Source organism: Falco peregrinus, chromosome 8 (assembly GCF_023634155.1).
Source record: "Falco peregrinus isolate bFalPer1 chromosome 8, bFalPer1.pri, whole genome shotgun sequence".
Taxonomy (NCBI): Eukaryota; Metazoa; Chordata; class Aves; order Falconiformes; family Falconidae; genus Falco; species Falco peregrinus.
In genome coordinates, this window is record NC_073728.1 from 30352336 (window position 1) to 30374332 (window position 21997).

Consider the following 21997-nt stretch of genomic DNA (forward strand, 5'->3'; position numbering starts at 1 on the left):
AGCTTAGCTGTGGATGAGGAGGAAGATGGAATGAGAGTTACAGGCACAAGTGGGATTTTGTTTTTAGGGAGAGGCACACCAAAGCAGACCAGGTTCATGAGGAAGAAAGAGCAGAAAAAAAGAAAAAGAAAAAGAGAGAAAGGGTAAAGAGAGCAAGAAAAGTGGCCGTGACATGGTTTAGTGGATGGTTGTGGGGGAGTGAGGTGATTAGAGAAGAAGAGCAGATGAATCTTTAAGAGCAGGGAGGGAGTTGTACATGGGAGGTAAAAGACTTATCTTGTTTTGACTGTTTTCTCTAGGAAGAACTCAACAAGCTTGCATACAGAAAAAAAGATACAGAGATAGAATATAATTATCATATGCATTAATATACAATAGAAATAATGTGCAATAACTACAAGGTAAATAATAAATATCACCGCCAGTACTAAAAAGCTATGTATATATGTGTGTGTGTGTTCCTGTACACATGCTCCTATGAAAGTGTCTGTCCTGAAGAATTTATATTAATCCTTTGCATTTTGTTTTAAATTAGATAGTATTGAGGAACAAAAGTAAACAACGAGGAAGTATTTACAGGGTCTTCTCAGGCTAGCCTTACTGATTTGACTCTTATGTAATGAAATAACAAAAACCATCTCTTTTTGTCTGTGTTGTCTAGTGGCCACAGCAGTCACTGTGCCCCAGTCTGGTGTAGCCTCTGAATAGCTGTGGGGACCCAACAGGAGTGTGTAAAGTTTCCAGTGCTCAGCCCCTGGCCTGGTTACCACCAAACACTGCTCTTCTGCTTCGCTTGCTTCAGCTGCCCAGTTGCGCACACAACATGGTTCCTAAACCATTCCTCTGAGCCATAGCAACCTGCTGACGTTTGCTAAAAGTTTACTGCTAGCCTGGGTTTTGTTCCAGTAAGTTTTGTGGACACGAGATGTCCACATCATGTCAGCCCAGCTTGTTTTTTGTGTGAAGCAGATACTACAGGGCAGTGGGGGGATCAGACCTCCTTATATTTCCAGTCTTCTGTAGGCTGTGGAGACACCAGTGCTGGGGTTGAGAAGGGAGGTTTTTCCCTTAGCTTTTATAACAAGAAAATGAAATAAAGTGTTATTTCTTTCCTTTTTTTTGATGCTAGCAGCTACTTGCCAGACCAAGAAACCAAGTCAGTTCTTGTAGGCTACCCAGTAAAACTTGCATGATATTCTGTTGGTGAATGGTTTTATATCTGACTTGGTCATCAAAATACTTGTAGCATGGTAGACATAACTGCATAGTAAAGGAATGTATACTCGGCAACATTGCTATTAGCAGGATGTAAACACCTTAGAGTTTATCAGTGTTATGGGAGATATTTATTACTTGAGTCTTGTTAAGTCTTTATCACAAAAGGAAAAAACCAGAGAATTTGGAAGGTAGAAGTTAGTTTCATTAATCAGCAGAGACAGGCATGGTAAGATCCATTCATTATAAATGCAGATATTTTGATCTGTGAAGGTATGGCAAATCAACCATTTATAACACACTGATATACAGGTGCAGAGGATCACAGAGGATCAAGATGCTGATCTAGTCTAACTTTCTCTATAACACTGTCAGAGGACTTCCCCTATCCAGTCCAATGATAAGTCTTAGGCTACAGCAGGGCTTCTGGAAAAATATCTGAACAAAATAGCTCCACAGTGCTAGAGAGTCTGTCACCGGCCTGAACCCAACGCTTTTCTCTGTTGAAACTGGGAGCTTTGTTCTTAATCTGAATTTCTCTAGTTTAACTTCTAGCTCTTAGTCTTTGTATTTGGTATTTGGTAACTGTAACTGGTTTAGCTATAGACTCTTGTAATGTCCCTTACCTCTGGGTCAAAAAGCATCTGTTACCAGATTTTTGTTGATTATATATGCATTAATATTACTGATCAGGTCATCCTGCAAGCACCTCTCCCTTGAGCTCTCTTTCATTTTTCTCATGGATAGCACTGGAGCCTTTGCAATTTTCATCTTTCTGCTTGAATTGTGGATACCGGAGCTGGGTGTAGTGTTACTTTAACGGTCAATTCAGGATTAGACAGAGAGGCATTATAACCTCCCAAAACCTGCGTAGACAAACACGTTTTGCTTTAGTAGTTTAGGTAGCAGCAACCTCCATAGAGGTTGTCAGCCACTGTTTGCCCACCATGAGCTTTAAGCTGTCTCCAGTCAGTGTTTCTCAAAACACAGTCTTAATTTTAATCAATTGTTTGCCAGATGTGTAGCCTTGTATGTGGTGAATTCAAAATATTTAATCTTTGTATTTAGCCCATCTAGGGATAGAGAGCAGGTCACTGGTACAAAGCAGTCATCTTTATTTACTGTGTCTGCAGTCGTTTGTCACTGACAAACTTCATGACTCTGTATTTGTTCCCAGTCACTGATAAGCGAAATGACTGTAGCTTTCCAATCATGTGAATGGTTCGACCAGATTCAGTAATACTGGTCAGGGCTAATTTGTGTATTAAATGAGCTATTTCACTTCTTGTTTATTACTCGGGTTCATGGCGTTAGACTCTACACAATTAAGGAATCTCTTCTCTTTGAGTCCCTTGGTACCTTGATTAATTTTAATCTTGACATCTTGATTTCTGGCTAAATGAGTGCTCATTTTCACCCTTGTCTTTTGTCATTAGCTTAATACCCTCCTGAATACTCTAGCCTGTCTCCTGAAAGACTTATTCCCTTCCACTGAAATGACAGCCAGCCACATTGTACAGTCTCTTTTCTCTGTAGAAGATGGACCTGCACTGCTGAAAACAGAGGGGCTCTGCCTTTCACCACTTACTTAACCATTCATTTTTGGAATCACATATGGCCCTGTAATTTGAGTCACAGCTCTCAGAAATCAGCGCTGTTCAGAGTATTAATTCCATTCTCCCTCATATAACGTTCCTTGCAAGGACTCTTGGTTGTTCTTGAATCTGTCTTCAGTGGTGTGCTTGTGTCCTTGCACACCAGGCTGCGTTGCAGTTCACGGGTACGTCCCATATAGCTCTGTCCTCTCCTAATACATCAGCTGTCAGATATTTCAACAGTTTTGGGGTTTGAAAATATTCCGTTACTTGTGAGAATGAGGCCAGACTTGATGACCTCCTAGGTGCCTTCCAACCCCAAATACTCTATGATCCTGTCAGAAGCTCTTCTCCCATTCCCATCATCTGGATGAATTTTTCTCCGTTCTCCCATTTATGAACTGCCAACCATTTTATGTGGTCTGCATCCTGCCTTCAGCTGGCAACTATAGTCTTATAAAGACAATATGTGTTTCTACACAGCGTGGAATAGCAGCTTGTGTGGTGTATGTATTCAGCAGAGGAAAACGAGCCAATTGAAGTGTCGCTTTTTTGTTTTTAATTACATTTTTGTTTCCTTCCCAGGCTTCTCTCTTCTACATACTTACACGTGTGCCTCCAGAGGGAGGATTCAATAGGATGATGAAGTGAACTGGAAAGTTTAAAAATAAATCAAAATTTTGTAATGAAACATGTTCTGAAAGAACACAGTTGCTATAGGGATTTTTGCAAGGATGCAGTCCTTCATCTTTCATTACTCAAAATAAAGGTTTTCCTTCCTTGAGCCAAATGAGAGTTTTCTTATGCAAGCTTTGGAGCCTGTTCAATGTCATCTGGATGGACTAGTCACTACAAGACAGTATTACTCATCCCACCCTACATAAAGCAAACCCATTAAACTTCACTGCATGTGGTTTGTATTTGGGGTTTCATTCATGAGAGTTGAAAGTGCCCGAACTACTGGAGCACGGAAGTGAAACCCTGAGAGGATTCTCCTTCAGTCACCACCAGCCAACAAAACATACACTTCCACCGTCTCAAAAGCTCCCTCAAATCTGATTTCAAGGCAGCTCTTTTCCTCTTAGCCAAATCTCCTGTGCTGACCTTCACCCACTCTACGGAACCTGCCTGAACATCTCTGTTCAGAGTTTCTGTTCCACTTGTAGTATGTGCAATTTACTTTCTTAGTATCTTCTACTTATAAACCTGCTGAAAAGTCAATAGGTTAATTATTACTGATTTGGATTTGGAGTCTAATTTAGTTGTAAACAGTTTAACTGCTGGTCTTCTACCCTGGTCTTAAACAGTCTGTGTTTAATTGTTACCCACCCTGGTATATCTGCCAAGAACCACAGATGTTTTTATCTGACATGTTAGTTATTAACAGTTTCTGCTCTTGTTGGAGCACAAAGATTTGATGAAGGGGTTTGGGTTTGTTGTTTTGTGTTTTTTTTTTTTTTTTTCTTCATTTTAATTTCTTTTTTCTTTTCCTATTCTGGTGTGCAAAGGTTCCCTAAAATGAAAACAATAGTTTTTCATTAGATACATGAATGCACATACAGGTAATATTTGGGGTGAGGTTTTGGTTGGGTTTGTGTTTTGGGTTTTTTTTTTCTTTTTTGGGGTTTTTTTTTTTTTTGAGCAAGGGTAAACCAGAAAATTCTATAACAGGAAATTGAAAACTTCTTTGGATTTACATCAAAAAACCCCCAAACTTAGACAACTCTTTTGATAAAGTTCTCTCACCCTTACAACAAAACCAAACAAATAAAAAACAAGTGAAAATTCATGGACCAGTTATAATGGAGATGCATCACTTGAGAATTTTGTTTACCTGGTGGCATCATCCCATATCTTTGCAGCATGTTAACATTGAGTCTGAATGCAGGAGTGTCTTGATTATCTTCTTTGACATTTTCTTGCATGTTGGAATTCGCATAGTAAAAATTTTCTCATGATAAGACACGTAGGATTGGCTTTGTAAAAGTACAAGCATGACTTTGTTTTCCCATTCCACCACAAAAGGCTCTTCCCTCCAGCCCCCACTCCTCCATCTTCTCAGTTCTTCCAAAGTAAGAAACAAAGATAACTTCTGAGAGAGAGGAGGGCAAGTTGTGTACCCCAGCCTACATGTCTCAGCATGGACCAGTGCCGAATCTGTGTCTGGCTTTGAGCTTTTATGTCTATCCGTATGTTTTGATGCTGTATTGTAATTATTTATAACCTGGCATCTGAAAGGTAATTTCTGTTCAAGACTCTAAGGTTGGCAACTTGAACATATACCTGAAGTGGGGAAATGGTTCACATTTATCTGATATTTTTTAAACTGGTCCTATTTGTAAGGAAGCAGCAATATTAACGTGACATTAGTGTTCATGAAAAATATGAACAGCAGGCTAAACCTGAGAATGGGTGAAATGTGGGTTCTTTTATTCACTATAATCTCCTTCTTAATAACCACAGCCCAGAAAGTGAATGGCTTTAGAAAAGGAAAAACCATTATGTTTCAATTCAGTGGCCTCAGTGTTGTCATCTGGTGCCATAAAGTGTTGTCCTAGGATAGTCTGGCCTCTGGTTGACACTCCCAAAGGCTGCATGTCTCCTGTCGGTCCTGTGCCACAGTTGTCAGCCCTGCCCAGGACCAGGGGGGTCCCAGAGTGCTGGGTGCCCCTGTGCAAACACTGGCATTGCACCCTTGCTGTCCAGGGCCTGTTAGTGTGTGGTCCCTGCTGGAAGGTCTGTAAGGAGCATCCAGCTGGTGAATGCTAGTTCTGGAGCAGGCAGGTAAATGCTTAAAGACCTTCCATATAGTGATAATTTCTGATCACCACCACTAACTTCGCCACCCTGTTTGATGTAAGTGGAAGGCCAACTGTGGTCAGTGGCAGTGTGAGGGGGGACAGCACTTGTGACTCGTTCTAAGGTGCATCTGACATTGTTTGCTTTCATATGCCTGGCACCTCGTGAAGCAGAGGATTGCATCCTTGTGTCTAGGTATTCCAGCTACAGAGTGATAGAGCATGCTGCAGGGCTGCATTCCTTGAAGCTGTTTGCAGGGCATATTTCTTCCATCAGAGACCTTTGCATCTCTCTGTTTTGCTTCCTTGCAAATCTCCTAATTGTTTTCTGTTTCTTTTCCCTCTGTGGCATGCCTCTGTGCCCTGTTCTTTGCATGCTAGATGTCATGCTGTGCCTTCTTCTGCCCCAGAATGTCTATTTATCTCCACCTCCTATGGTACCAGGTCTGTCTGTCTGCCTCTTTCTTTCTCTTTCCCATGCTGCTCTCTTCTCCCTTCACAGGATTTACCATTGCCTGCCTTGTGCCTGTACTTCCATTCACTCATATTCTTCAGTAAGGTCTTACCTACTCTAGTCTGTAAGGTCATCCCTTTTTCCCCTGTTTCTTCTCTGTCTTCCAGGCTCTTCACCTTCAGGACCCCCCTGCTTTTTCCACATCCAACCAAGCATCCTTGCAAACATGCCTCCTTCCCATCACATATTTTTCCATACTTTGCCTCCTTTCTTTACTCCCTGGTCAGAGTTGTGCCTATTGGTGCCTGGAATATCCCCAGATCTTCTGGAGCTGGTTGGAGGTGATGTTCTGAAGTTATAGTATTAGAGAAATGCTGCCAAGCACCGGGCAGTCATGGGAACACTTTGACCCCTCACAGTAAGGCAAGAGTGGCTTCTTCCTCGTGCTTTTGGTGTGCTGTTGCCATATGGAAATGGCAGATGGTGTTGATCAGGAAGTTAATCTAGAAGCGTATCCGTTTCATGCCGTACGTGAAAGATTTGTTCATTAAACTTAGAACTCTTAATTTAAAGCCAATTAACAGAGTGATTTGAAGAGACTTGTTGTTTTTGAAGTTCAAAAGAGATGCTAAGTCTCTGATTACAGCCTTTGTACATTCCAGAACCTGTATAACTATTGCAGTGTTGCCAACTCTCCCGGGGTTTTTTGTCTCTTTCTTCCCTCCCCCCACCCCCCTTCATTTTTTTGAGTGATGCAACTTTTGCCATGGGCTGGAATAGTTTGATGAAGCCTTATGAATGCCCAGCTTTCTTAGCAATTTTAGCTGTACGTTTGGGGGTGGGTGGGCAGAACTGGTGTGTCTTTCTATCCTGTTTGCTGAAAGCCAGCACAGCTTCCTCCTCCCTCCCTTCGGCAGCCCAGTATTGCTCCTCTCTGAGCAGGAGCTGGGGAAGGAGGTAGCAAAAAGGAAGAAGACCTGAGCAGCCCTGTGCCCTCCTAACACCACTTCTGTCAGCATGGGGTTGCCTCTGCTTCCTTTCCTCCCTCCCCCTAATGTCTCCCAGAAGTTGGTAGGGACCCACCACAGAAGCTTTCTCAAGCTTGGAAGGGGCAGCAGGGGCCTCACACAGACAGCTACTGCTCTACACACGCACGCCCCAGCATACAGCTCTAATTTCCATGTGTAATCAACCTTGTAGGATTGGCCCAAGCAGACTATTTCTAAGAAATGTCAAGATGGGAAACCTTGTTCTGGAGAACCCCAAAAGCGATTACTTCTGAATTAATATTCACACTGCTTTTACCTGAGATTGATATTCTGTAAACACTTGTAGATCCTTCAGCAACAAACATCATGTTTGGATAGTTCCAGCACTTAGTAGCGGCATGTGTATGGAAAAAAACTTCCTTTAGTAATTTGAAGCTGTTGCTGATATAAAAGAAAGCAGAGGGGTCAAGTTTTGCTGTGTTATAGAGCCTATGACTTCACCGGGTTAACTGCTGCTACTTCCATGTAATTGAGAACATAATTTGGCTCAAACCCTGGGAGACTGAACAGGATCACAGCAGCCACTGTATTAAGCCAATGTTCAAAACAGTGGGCTCACACTGAATTTCATAAGCAGGTCATGTATTCAGAAGGCTTTAGATGTATGGCACAGTCCACTGCAAGAGAAGAGATGGTGGGAGTATCTCTTTGTTTATCTTAACTAAAACAGCACACCAGGAAAAGCTATCTAATGCGGTGTTGTACCTACATGGGTGGCGATGTGGCAGAACAGATAAAGTATCTCTCTGTGGGTGCATGAGGACAAACCCGGTAAAAGCTGTGCCAAGGCTGCCACCAGTTATCCCATCTCCCATCAGTCACACTGGGACACAGCAGCAGTGGAACTTCATCCTGGCTGTGCTGGGGTAGGGGTGGTGCTGGTGTCAGCAGCCAACACACCTCCATTGTGTCTCCTTGCAGGTGATGGCACCTCACTGGTGCCGCTGGAGCTGTGCATGAGGATGTCAGGTAGAGGTACTTAAAATGAAGAAGGGGACAGACATTGCTCTGAGAAAGCCTAAGATATTCACAAAAGCAGAATGGTTGCTGGAAGCCTTCTTTGGAAACCCCTTCCAGGTTGGACCCATGTCACAGTGTCACTGGCAGCATCTGCCCTCTGCCAGAGAGGCTCACTCCCATGCTGCCACTTAGTCTGTGAGCAGAGGTGGCCAAAATTGGTGATTTATTTTTCACAACAAAGCGTGTGTGTGTGTGCGGCAGCAGAAATCTATGTTTTGTACTCTGTCTAGGAGAAGAGAAGTGAGTTTCCTGATGAAAGAAAATCCCTAAGAAGGAAATAATGCTTTTTCAAAAAAACAGAACAGTGAGCGGGGGTATGGCTGATGAGTGTCTGTTTATTCTGTTTATTCCCAAGTTTGCTGGCAGTCCTGCTCAGGCTGATGCCCTCCAAAAGACAGGCGTTTTGGGACAGCACTTTCGACCATTCCTTGAGCACTTAGCGGGAGGGATTGTTTTATTAGGAAAGTTTACAGCTTCTTGTTTTCCCTCAAAGGCAAATGTGACTTTGTTGTTTTTAATTCTGTTGGGATTTCTCCCTTTTAATATACAACACAGCTGTTAAAATAGCTGGGGTTGTCTAGGGCAAATCATATAGCACTTTCCTTGTTCAGATTTCAGATGGCTGACTTCTTAGTGTTGCTGCAGAATTGTATTACAGGTCATATGAATAGTGCTGGTATTAGTGTCAAAATCAATTATCCAACTCTCCTCCTGCAGAGAAAGCTACAAACCTTAGGAACAATCTGAGTAATCCATTCTGGGTTTCTAATTCTGAGTAATGACCGAGGGCAGAGACTTGTGCTTAAATAAGTGCACAGGGTCTTTCTCCATATAGTCACTCCTAAATGCATGCTCTTTACAGGAAAAAGCAGGCTCCCTGTGAAACCCTTTTTCATGCCAAATGGCTCGCTGCTAAGATTAATCTGTCATTGAATTTATAAATTCTGTGTGGCACAGAGCAGTGGAAAAAGTTTAGCACTGAACAGAAAGCAAACTATGTATTGCTTAAAAAATGAATGTTGTGCTCCTGGATGGTGTAGATTGACTGCCTCCATCAATATATCTTCTTATACTGGTAATAAAAATATTTCCATAGCCTTGTGCCTCCAAGGATCTCAAAGCACTTTGCAAACAGGGCAAAGTACTATTTCCTATTTTACAGCTGTAGAAACCAGCTGCAAGAGAGGTTAAGCTTTTTGCCCAGGGACACTGAGGAGACTATAGCAGAGCCAAGATGGGAACCTAAATCTCTGGAGCTCCAGCACAGTGTCCTGATCACAGGCTGCACCAAAGCACAGCAGGGGAGCCTGCTGGTCACTGACACTTGGCTAGCATCCATGAAACTTGGGAGGTGTGATATGAAATCAATGTTGGTTCTCCTTTGCTCCCTGGTCTCTGTCACGGTCTGTGGGTGGAGGTGCTGAGCAGGGCAGGATCCGGCCGGGGAGGATGCTTGTGTCCTTCTAGGCTGGGATGGTCAGCTCTGGTTGTGGGTGCCTGTGAAGGAGAAAGATTTTTGGTTGCTACTGACTAAGGGAAAACTCGGAGCCTCTCATCCAGTCTGCTCTGCTCCAAGCACCCTTATGAAGCAAAAATAATTATAGACTTATTACCCTAAACCCTGTAAGATTGGAGTGGTTGCATTATTTTTTTTCCTAATCCAGTATCTGAGAAGAATTTACCTCTTTAATACAACCATTTACAAGAAACATTTTTTTTTAATTCATAATTAATCTGAAAAGAGAGCATGCAGCTACAAAAGTCAGATTTTCAAATAAAGGCTTGATGTCTTGTCCAATTCCAGTTGGATAAATGACACACCTGAAAAACTGGGTCCCTACTGAGGTGTCTCTGGCAGGGATTTAGAGATCTCACTTCAGGCACCTCTCTGGAATAAAGCATGGCTCTAACCTGCATGTTTCACAGCAGAACAATTTCTGGAAGCTCCCTTGGGCATGAGGCTGCCCTGAGGGTCAGGGTAACAGGGAGGGAGGAGGCTGGGAGGGATGCGAGGGCAAGCGTCTGGTTTCAAACAAAAGTGCAAAGCCTTGAAAGGAGGGACTAAGAAGAAACAGGTGGGGGGCTAGTAATATAGCCTCTGAAGTTTATTTGCTTAGCGAACAGAAGCCCAGGCTGCCAGACCTAGGTCAAATACTCCTCCAGTTTGAGTGTATTTATTTCATACGTGGTCTGTAACCCAACCTGATTTCTGGATTAAACCACTGTAAAGTCCTGGCCCCCAGGAACCCATCCCGTGTTTGCCATCAGGCCCAGCACATGCCGGGGCAGGACCCTGAGGGGCCACCTCGGTATTCACTGGAGCCTTGTGTCATCAGTAAAGCCTGTAATTGTGGGTCCTGTCATTTCCAATGCAAGCCTTGCTGTTTACAGCTGCAAGTCCTGACCATAGATTCATCACTTAGTTGTCCCATTAACGTGAGCTGTGCCTGAAGGTTCCTGGGGTAAGCTGCTCCCCGCTCTGTAGGCTGCCATCCTGCTGGAGCCCTGGCAGTGGTGGCAGTGCTGGAGGACCATATCCACCACGCGCCAGGTCCCTCTGGGGTGCCAGCAAGGATGGCTCTGTATTTATAGGAAAGCTTTAAAGTAGATCAGAGGCAGTGGTTTAGGACAGCCTGTCCTGAGCAGTGCGGAGGGTCCCCAGCAGCGGGTTCGAGGGAGCCTCAAACCATGGGGCCATGCACTGCTGTGCGGAGCCGTGGGGCTTAGCATGTGGCAGGGAAAGAGGGATCTTCGCTTTCCTGCTTGTCTGTCCTGAAGTTACAGCACGAAACCTGCTTGAAAACCTGCAAAATAGCGAGAAGGGAAAACCCAAACCAATCACAAAATGAAGTGTCCACAGCCAGGGTCATGAACAGCTAAGGGGTAAAAGCTACAGATTGCACATGGGAGTTCCTGAAACCTTTATGTGCTCTGAAACTTTTAGGAGAGTTAACTTTTTAATCCAAGATGTACGGGAGTCAGTGGATCCTCCAGAGTGAAAAGAGCAATGTCTGAGCTGGCACAATGTCAGTAAAACTAGCTGCACGCACACACAAAAAAAGTTTTCTGGTTTCCCAGATGTTTTTTGGTTCATGCCATTAATTCCAGTAAGGTAAACAGCCGGTGTGCTCCAGAGTATCTCATGAGCTGAAAAATTTGCATCTGAAAATTTGCATGTGAAAAATTGCAGATCTGCATTAAAATTAGAAAGGAAAGGAGGAATTAGCAGTGGGTTTTCCCAAGACCAGCCTGAGGCTGGTAGCACCAGATAACCCCGTCGGTTCTGTGAAAACAGCAGTCACGTGGAGACATTTGAAATAAACCAAGTTAAAATGGGGCGAACAAAAGTATTTGCAGTCAGAAGTCAACCGTGCCTCCTCATTAAAGCAAAGCCCCGTTTTTACATTAAATTTGGGATACCCGTATGTGGGAGACCAGTTAAGTTTGAGTCATGCGGAACAAATGATCAAGCTACCAAAAAGTGCGGGAGCAGTTATTTTTCATGGATTTGCGCTTTTGGTGTCATCTTGTTTCATGGAGTTTTCACTGGCACTTAATTCACCATTTGTAATGGGGGTAAAGATGTAGCTGATTTTCAGATGCAATCGGTCAGGGTAGAAGAATTTGCTTGTGAGAGAGGAACTGGTGATGTTAATCCTCACCAGTGAGAGCTGGATGGGGTCTGGCAGACCTGCTGTGGCCTATCCGTAAGCACCGTTGAAATGTTCTGGTCAAGGCACTGGTACAGAACTAGCGTACAGAATAAGCACAAACTGGGAAAAAGAAAAAAAAAAAACCAACACCTTAAATGTAATTTTATCTGTACCTTTATTGGCACTTTCTAGCTGACTCAGTTTTTTGTTAAGGTGGGCTAGGTCACGTGTAGGATGGACAAATCGGTTTTGTACACACTACATTTTTGCATCTCACCTGTCCTTAAATCCTGGAAAGCCCTGTGGACCTGTAAACCTTTATTATGTAGCCCAGGCTTAAGTGGGGAATAATGTATATTCTGGTCCTGATCCTTTTAGGTCTTCAGCTGCCTGAAGCCAGGGGGATGTGAGAATACCCATCCCTTTGCAGGGTTTTGTCTCTTTTGCCTGTGACTGCAGGACTTGGCTGTACCGCTAGAGATAGAAACCCAGGTGATCTTTGCTGCTTGTCATTTACTTTTGAGCTCTGCCAAACCATCGGCTGCTTCCTTGTGGAGCTGATTTTGCTTGCTTTGTGAGTGGTGACCAGGAGCTGATTTTGCTTGCTTTGTGAGTGGTGACCAGAATCTGGTTTTGTTTTATGTCCTGTAGGGTTGCTGAGCTGGAAGATGCACATCTAAGATGGAAACTTCTGCTTCAACGGCTGCTGGGAAAAAAGAAGGGAAAGGTGCAGTTCTGGAGGGGAATGGCTTTGCGGAGACGGGGAAGAAACCCACTCCTTTAGCAGCTGCAGGAGCAGCAGTGGCACAAGGAGGTACTTTATGTTTTCCACAATTTGAAAGCAGCAGGGGTGTTTTTCATTAGACTGTAAGAATTTAATAAGTACAGTGGCATCTGTCCTCCTGTGAACATGCTGAGTTTATTGGGGTTCTTGGCCATTGGAGGTCACAGGAGCGGGAAGTTGTGTCACCACATGGTGTCCAAACATCACTGCACTGTGATGAGTCACCACTGCTCCCAGCAAACGGGGCTGGTGTGAGGGAGAGGATGGGTGGTGAGAGGCGGCTGTTGGAGAGCTGAGGTGTCCCATCACTGCTTGCCACTGGCCAACTGGTGCTGCGTGGTGTAGGCAGCATGGTGCCTGCCACTCCTCCGAGGCTGGCTGGAGCTGAGGAGTATCCTGTTATCATGGCTGGGGAAGGGTGTTGTGTGCCTGCTGTGATCCTGCTAATGGGCTAAACAGACTGCACCATCTTCAGTCATCGCTCCTGGAATTTCATGATTAAGGAGGAATCTGGGATTGTCCAGCCCCAATGCAGGAATGTTCACAAAGAAACACCCTGACTTGCGCCTTCCCTGTTAACATCAGAAATATCTCAGGTCCTGATTTCTTTTTCCATTGGTGTTTTTGGAAAGATTTTGGTCCTTGTGGTGTTGAAGTCAATTGGGAAGCTCTTGTGGACACCTGCAGGCATGAGGTTGTGTTTGGTGCATGTAACACCAGTGTGCAGAGTGATGTGCAGGCATGTTGCTTCTACCTCCTCTCGCCTGCTGTGGCAGGCAAAATACAGCTCCAGAAAACACATCCCTCTCTGGCATACGTGTGCTGGTGGATCTCCAAATTGGTGCCAGGGCCCTTCATGGTGGCTCCAGCTGTGGCCAAGGCTGTGCCCACCAGGGAGGCATCATGCTGCCCCTGGTGGGGACTGGGAAGGGGTATCCTTTCTGGACAGGGTGTTAGGAGACAAACTTAGAAGGGGCTGTACCAGCTTGGATGTGACAAGAGACATCCCAGCTGTGTAAACTTTGAAGGCATCTTTTTTTTTCCTCTTTAAAATATACCTTATTGCTAGCCAGAGTCTACCTCAAAATGAAGCCTTTCCCTCCCCTTCCCTCACTGCAGGGTTGTTTCTCATCACCCCAGGAAAGCAGCACAACTCCTCAGCGGGCTCCTCTGTTCCTTAGACAGCTCAGCTGGAGTTTGTTTTCTGTTGGCTGAGTTTTGAAGATAGTTCCCAGCCCAAATTGCTTAAACCTGCTTTACCTATTCTTCCTTTTCAACAGCTTTGTTACTCAGTTTTCATTTCCACGTTGACCCGGGAAGATTCAGATATACAGAATAAGGTAGCAGCTGCTAGATTATAATCTGAGAGTATTTCATGTGTTTGATGAAATTTATTAGCTTTTGTTAGCCAAATTTTCTTAAAAAGAACTAGAAAACTTTTCACATAGAGTTGTTTGATGGGAAACACACCTTTATGAGGAACATGGCTTAGATCCATTCAGCAGCATAAGCACTACACAAAGTGGTGGAAAAGAGGGTTTGCTGAGCGGCAGAAATTGGGGAAAGGCAGAGATGGCAACAAGTAGAAATTTGCCTCCCCTGGGAAATTTTGACCCCAGTTGAAGAAGCACAGGCTGTAGCACTGTAGCAGCCCACTTGAGGCATCATCTCAGTGACTGGGAGATCCAAAGGGCTGATTTGCACCAACAAAGTCCAAGCGTGTGCTAAAATTCAAAACCCACAGATGTGCTGTTATGATTGAACATCTTCTCTCAACTTGGCTCTTGCCTCAAGAGTGCCTCCACCAAGGAAACAGTCACTGCATTTCCAGAGATGTGATGGAAATGAGGATGCCATCAGCCCATTTGGTATCCCCAGACACTTGATAGGTTTTTAAGCATCCAGTGTTATATGTCCTGTTAGCAGTGTGCTCTCGCCTTTGGAAAGAATGATTTACGGGGTCAATATTTCTCCTTTTATTAAGAGGAAGTGGAGAAGTAAGTGGAGGATTGTTTGAAGATGTCAGGAGAATTGCGATGAAAGCATTGTGTAATGAGATGTAAAGAGTGAAATCCACGCCATGCTGTGAAGAGAAGTGCTCATAAATGACCTAAAACGGCTAGCAGTGAAGCAGCGTGTGATCAGACGCTGGCCCCAGGACTCTGCAGGTGATGCACGTGCTCTTGTGGTTTGGAGGGCTTTCCTTTGAATTTTAGCTAGGCCTAATACACACTTCTGAAAGGGAGCAGCATGGTGTGTGTGCTTGCAAGTAGGAAAATTAATACAAAGTTGTCTTCTAACATCAGTTAACTGCAAGGTGTGATTTAGCAGATGATAACAAAAGGGCTGGGTAGCAATGAGACTGTACTTACGTGGTATTCATGCTAATATAACTTATTTGATTCACTAAACTAGTGTAATTACTCATAACAGGCCAGAAATATACATATTTATGCTCATATTCTTACAGAAGAAAGCAAACGAGGCATGGAGATTAATTATGATGTTCAGCTTGAGGAGGGGAACAGCTTTAAAGGGAGGGCCTCCGAGCTCCCCACCCTGCTTTGGGGCCATACAAACAAGTCTTTATTCTCATCCAAGACAAACTCTTGATTTTATTTATTGTAGAGGTTTTACTCTTTGTACTAGCATGTGAGAAAGTGGCAGCAAGGCTCAGCTAGTGCTGCAGATCACTAAGCTGCTCTCCAGAGCCAAACAAACGTAATTTGCAACACATTTCTTCTCCTTTATTCTACTGAGTCACACAGATGGAGTGCCAACATAGCGTGTTTCTCAAATCAGAAGGTTTTCTTTTTCCCTTGTAGAAATCTATAGATTCATAAGGTTTTATTTATAATTAAGGTAATTGAAAGCAATAAACTGAATATTAGTTAAATAATTTAAGAATAGCTATTTTATTGTATTATTACTTAGACTGTTACTATAAGGTAATAATATGTCCAATCTCCAGTTCTGGTTCCCTTGCTTTGGATATTTGTCCCAAATGTTTCCAGCCTTGAGGAAATTAAGGTACGGCTGTAGGAAAAGAGATTGGTATTGTTGATGCTGTCAGTGAAGAAGAGTCCTTTCATACTAACAATCTGTATCTCATATTTTTAGTCTACCGAAGCTGCCATTTTAAAGACCTTCTGTGACTTTTTTTTTTTTTATAGTAACTCATTGATCAGATGTTCAGAAATTGGCCTCACAGAAATTACATCAGGGAAGCCTCTCCTAGTTTTCTATTTCTCCATAAATCATGCTGCCTAAAGAGTCTTCTGTTTCAGTAGGTGCACATGTGTTTGTGTGAAAGAGATGGAAGCTGGATTTAATGACAGTATGTAGGAGCTATAGAGAAGTCAAATATGCAGAAAAGCCTCTCACTTTCGATGGCTTTGCTTCTGGAAGGGCAACTCATAACACTTCATGTTCAGAAAACACTTTTGCTGAATGCAAAAGTGCATGTTGCTGCGTAGGGTAGGAGACTTTGGAGCAGGGCACCACATGAGTGAGACTGGGTTGTGTCCTCCAGGCTACCACTGCCACATCCTCCATATCAGCACGCACTAGTAAGCCCAGGCACATGGCTGGAGCAGAAATTTAAATGAGCCAGTCTTTCAAAGGCAGAGATATCTAGGAAGTTGTGTTTCTCATCTTGTAATAAAAATTAAATACAAATTCTCCTAAATGCTAACTGCCTGACTTTAACAAGGCCCAGAATGCACCTTTCTCTCTCCACCCCACCCTCCGCATGACACAAACACCAGGTTCCCAAATTGATGGTGTTTATGTTTGAAACATTTTTCTGATGTCTGGCTCTGTCAAGACTAATTTTAGCATTTCTAAAGCTGGGTAAAAATACAGCCTCATTACTTTGATGTCAGAGCATAGTTTACTATTAGTATATTCTGGGGTTTATCATTTTAGTCATGTTTAACACGGCTGCAGCAGGCATGCACTATTAAATCTGGCTTATTTTACATTCCTGTCCCAGATTATTTATTTGGAACAATTTCCTCTCTATCAAAAGACACGGCTAATGCTGAGTTTTAATGTGTTATTTACACAGAAAATAACCTATTTACAACTCAGTATCTGCCGCGGGGAGAATGAATGGGGCAGTGCTCCCTTCATCCTGTTGTATCTGAGTTTAACAATCTGGATTGCTAATAGAACCATTTATCACAGGGTGGTAATTTATTTTATGTTAGCTGCACAGGTCTCCCTGCCTCTGATCTATGGAAATACTTTGTATATAATGAAGTTCAACAAGTCATTTGGTGTAAACATGGGGAAACCAAGCTGCAGAACCAGTAAGACTCTGGCTACACTTTTTCCAGGAGGTAACGACTCTCCTCTGATATTAAGGCTTCAGTTGATGAAATACAGCTCTTCGCCCTGTGTGTGCTGTAAGGGCAGAGTGTGGGGCTTTTCTGCAGTGGATGAGAGATTGGGATGGAGTTTGGTCACTTGATTTATGGGCTGGCAGGAATGCTCAGTGCTGCAGAAGTAGCACACTCAGCCCTTTCATAGGCAGAGAAGGGCAGGGAGCACCTCCCATCGCTCTCCAGAGGTCTTCTGTAAGCAAGCCCCGAGTGGCGTTGGCAGGGAGTCCTTGTGCAGTTCAACTTGTCTCAGTGCTGGCTTATGGGAAGACCATGTAAATGAGGAGGAGGAAATGCCAGCATCCCAGCAGACCTCAGCTCACTGAAAAGATATATAGTATGTGTGGCCTAAGACTTAAACAAATTAGAAGAACAGCCCCAATGAAGTCATCTCCTCTGTCCACCCTGTAGGGGCACGTATCTTCTCCAAAGAATGTTTTTCATTCAGTTGTTCACATTTTCAGGAAAAGGAATTTAACCAGGAAAAGCATATTCTTAGCTTCCCTTGTCTGGTGAGACGTGGTTAACAGAAAAGCCTGGGTTGAGTCCAGGAAAGAAGGGGGCAAGTGGTTATTGAATGATGGGAAAATCCTGTAATTTAGACTACAAAATGTTTCTGACAGTCACTGTGATTGTCATGTGTCTACTGAGTGTAGCTCAGTGGTCCTCACTTTGGGTAGAGCTTCAGTGCAACCCTGCGGTAAGAGCAATAGCAATCAAGGATCGTATTTCTTCCCTGAAAATTTCCATTAGTCTTAAATAAAAGTAATTATGTTGGGTCCTAAAGTGGATTTCTTTGCTACCGTAGCCCTTCTGGCTGTCCAGATTGCCTACAGGTGTCTCTGCCATACCCTTTCCTGTCCATTTGGGCAGCCTGAGGTCTCGGGGTGCTCAGACTGGTGCAATGCTGATGCTGTTCCTCAGTTCCAGGATATCCAGGCCTGTGACTAGCTTCCAGCTTTGAATCCAGCTGGTCACCTAACACCTGCTCTTTGGGATAGTTTAGAAGGATCCATGTAGAGATGGATGAAGGTAAAACCATACTGCACCATTTTTATGTTCAATGAGCGGTATCAGTGTGCAGACATGGTGGAGAGCACTCTGGGAGCACCAGGTTTATTTCTTCAGCTACATGTGACAGAATTTTAGTAATTAAAATTGCCATGATTTGTGCCACAAAAGCACATCTTTTCTTCTGCAAGTCGGTGGCTTGCAATGCTGAATCTCTGTAGTCTTTTCTTTAAAATACAGCCATACATCTTTGTTGGGTAACCCTTGGCTTTGCTTAAACAAGTGATTGGAGTCTGACTTCTTGGCAATGGATTTTTTTTTTTCCTCAGTGGGGAAATCCCTTTTCTGAGCCCATGTCCTTGGTTTATCTGTGTGGTAGCCAGCCCTGTGGACAAAGGTGCAAACTCAGAGTAAATTAAAGTTTACAGAATCTTTGGGTCACATTGCATAGCCCTTGCAGCTAATGCTAGAGTCAGTATCACCAAAGCATTTGATATAGCTGGACTTGATGATCTTTTCCAGCCTAAATGATTCCGTGATTCATAACATCATCCAGCGTTCACCGATTGTATATGGCTCCCCCAAACTGTCATACCAGAAGTTCCTACAATTTCAGCCCATTACAAATGCCAAGGTACTTTGAAGACAGAGTAATTTAATCTCATCCCCAACCACACTGCAGGATTGCATGCCAACTTGAAAAGCTTTTATATATTTTAAATGAAAAAAGGTATTCTTCACAGGCTGGTTCTGTCACTGGTATCCCAACCATTAAGTACCACCTGAAATAATTTTGTATTTTGTGAGTGTATTGTTATTATCATTAATAATAGTTGTAATAATAATAGCTTCCACTTTTCTATCGTTTTGTAAGCTCCAACAGCTTATTCTGGCAAGTACTGATGTATCTTCTTTTCTGTGGATCCAGTTTAGACTTCAGTAAAGTGCCTCTTGGAGGGTACCTAAATATAACCTTTTTAACTGATGCTAAATTTACCTATTTGTGGGTTGGTCAATTAGAGTCAAGTAAGAAAAGCCAGTGGTGATAATGCATTTTATTTATCATGATGCTTTCCTGGACTGTCTCCTCTGTGCTGCCAGTATGTCCCCACAGTTTGGATTTTTAGTACCTTTGGCAGCTTTCTGCCTGAGCATCTGAGAATTTTCACAGGTTTTGTGAATTAATTCTCCCAACATCATCCATTCACCACGGCATTTGAGCCTGCCATAATCATGGGGGACCAGGAATGGGACTTGTTTTGTCTGAGGCTGACTGCCTAGAAGTTAGGTGTCTATTTTGGGGTCTCTTTGCATTAGGGTGGAGTAAACCACTTTGTGGAGACGCCTGCTTTTTTCCCTTGAGGACTTCATACCTGGTTTGCGGTGGCTAACGTTAGGTGGATAAATCCCAGTCTTCCTGACTTGGCCAAAATTGCAGAGTGGGGTTAAAGCAAGGAACCAAGGTGGGACTATATTAATGCTTTGAAGCCCTTCATTCACGTTCATCAGCCCATAGCCCGATGAGTGGTCTGAGAGCCCTGACTGCCAGGTCTGGACTGAAATCTCACCCCATGGCTTCTCAAGTCAGAAGCAAACTCGACATACAAGTATCCACACTGCTGGGGGAGCTGCTTCCCAGAGCTGTTCCAGCTTTACGCCAGCATTGATAAAACTAGTGTTTTAACAGCCCATTCAGAGAGATGGGCAATTTCAAATCCCCACTAAAAAGACAAGGAAAAAACCTACTAAATTCTAAAGGCTACAAAAGGCTCCTAAAAATAACCCAAGCGAAGGAAGGCTATTAATGCAAAAGTAAATAATTATGTTAAGGGAAGCAACTAGAGAGGCCAGTTGTGTAAATCACTTTAAGGGGAACAAGCCTTAGATAAAATCCATTCTTTTATCACACAGATTAAGTCTTCCTTTTGACGCTAAATAATTGATAGGGTTTGGCAGAGCGTTCCACGGCTGCCTGCGCAGAGCAGTGGGACTGCTCCCAGGGTCAGACGAGTGGCAGAGAAAAATGTTCTTAGAAATGCTGTGCATCCAATACCAGCACCAAGAAATGTGGCTTGTATTCCCAGCACTTCGTAAAGAATTTCTGCGTGGCCTTGGGAACACATCCCTACACCTTAGAGTGAAAGTAGGATTTAGCATTGCTTGTCTCTTCCTTAAACTGCCCCTCCAAAACCAGGCGGTCTGTTTTCATGGTTTCATGTGGTGATGAGCAAGATGCAGAGGCCTGGGAGGACACAGCCTGTTCCTCTGCACTAGTTTTTCCTTTTATTAGAGAACATTGATTGTGCTATCTGGTGGCTTCTGGGAGCTTAGGACCTGGCAGGGGTTCTCTTACCTTGGTCAGCCCCAACAGCGCCTGAATACTTGCGCTTCTCTCCGCACATGAACATCCTGGTAAAACAGGGAGATGTCATTGCTCCCATTCTGCAGACAGGGGGCACAGAGGATTTTTCAAGGCCAAAGTGGCTGTAATGGGTTCAGCTGTTTCAGAGAGATGTCAAGAACTGGTTGTCTCTGCAACTATGGGCGTTCATAGGTGGCATACATGGGACATCCATGGTGGTACAGAGGACTTGGCTCAGGTCCCTTGGGTCACCATATCTACTAGCAAATCCTTCCTCTCTCAGTGATATGCCATGTAATCATGGTCAAATGACTCAAATTCTCACGCCCTTCTGCCAAACAGGGGAGCTGTTTCTTTCCCTTCAGGAGAGTTGAACACAAGTTGCTATGCATCATATAGTGCATTTGAGAAGATCCCATTGCAGCAGTCAGTACTTTTCCCTTTGGTTGCATAAGGGTATGAAAATGTTCAGTAGCATTAATAGGATTTTACTGAATCGGAACTAACTTTTGGCAGTGCCTTTGTCCAGTACCTAGCACAGTGGGCTCATAATTAAGGGGGGTACATTTTTTCTCCAGAACCAAGTGGGACATAACTTGCAGAAACCTTAAAAATTCTTAAATAAAGCAATATCCCATGAATTCCGGGTGGGTTCTGTGTTTAGCAGGATGAGTTCTCTGATCTTATTGGTAATAACAGTGAATAAATCTCAGCCAAGATTATAAGTTTAGCTCTTGAAGGAACAAAATGCATGTAGTCTCCTCATGCTAAGTGGTTTAGGATTATGTTAAACTTGTCAGTTTACATGTGTTTGGAAGTGACCTGCACTGGGTGTTCTGCGACTCCCATAGTGGTGTTGGATTGAATCAGGTAAATCTTGGTGGAAGGAACTGAGCAAAAGTTTGGGCATGTAGGCTGACCAAGTCCACAATGAAAATAAATAAAAAAGCTATCAAGCGCGATCCCACATGACCACACATGAAAAAGATTTCAAGCAGACTTGTCTGAAAGCAGTTTTGCCTTTTCTACCGTTTGTTAGAGAGCTCCATGAGGCTTTTCTCCTTTTCTTTTCTATACCTCTTTTTTTCTTCTGGAATGGCAGCTATTTTTAAGATTGTATTCCATTGAAAACGCTTCCAATTGTAAGTAAATTGTATATAAGAACAGGAGTATTGCAAGCAAAATATTTATATTTACTACCACTAAATCTGATTTTAAAAATACAGCAACATTTGCAGGGATTGGATGGTGCCATTTTGGCCAGAAAGCTGTTCTCTTCTCTTATATGGATCAGTTCCTGACTCGAACAGATTTAAAAAAAAAAATCACAGCTTGTAACAGATGCATCCTTAACTAAACAGTTAAAGTAGATATTTTGATGACTTCAGTTTTATTGATATAAAAGATTAGTGTCTGAGCATTCCTGAAATCTATCCAATAGATGTGAGGTATCTTCCTGTAAGCCCCTGGCCCTGAGTGCTCTGCTTCAACAATAGTTTAATCGTTTAAAGAAAATGGAGATACTTCTGCACCTAACGAGATGCTCTGAGACTACAGAGAGCGGTAAGGGCTCAGCACTCCTGACCCTGGGTCCAAAGTGTGGGGGAATTTTTAGATTTTCCCCATGTGAAATGATTTGCTCTGTTTGTAAGGGGGGGAAATGATCTTTTT

At 43.3% G+C, this 21997-nt stretch overlaps 1 protein-coding gene across 2 annotated transcripts in view; it reads left to right on the plus strand.

Moving 5' to 3' along the window:
* GLI2 (GLI family zinc finger 2) overlaps positions 1–21997 on the plus strand; it is a 199772-nt gene that overhangs the window by 40932 nt on the left and 136843 nt on the right. For both annotated transcript variants that reach the window (XM_005244246.3, XM_027796495.2), the window contains exon 2: positions 12436–12598. In XM_005244246.3, coding sequence (XP_005244303.2) covers positions 12466–12598 — 133 coding nt within the window. In that variant the 5' untranslated portion in view covers positions 12436–12465. The remainder of the gene's footprint in view (positions 1–12435; positions 12599–21997) is intronic.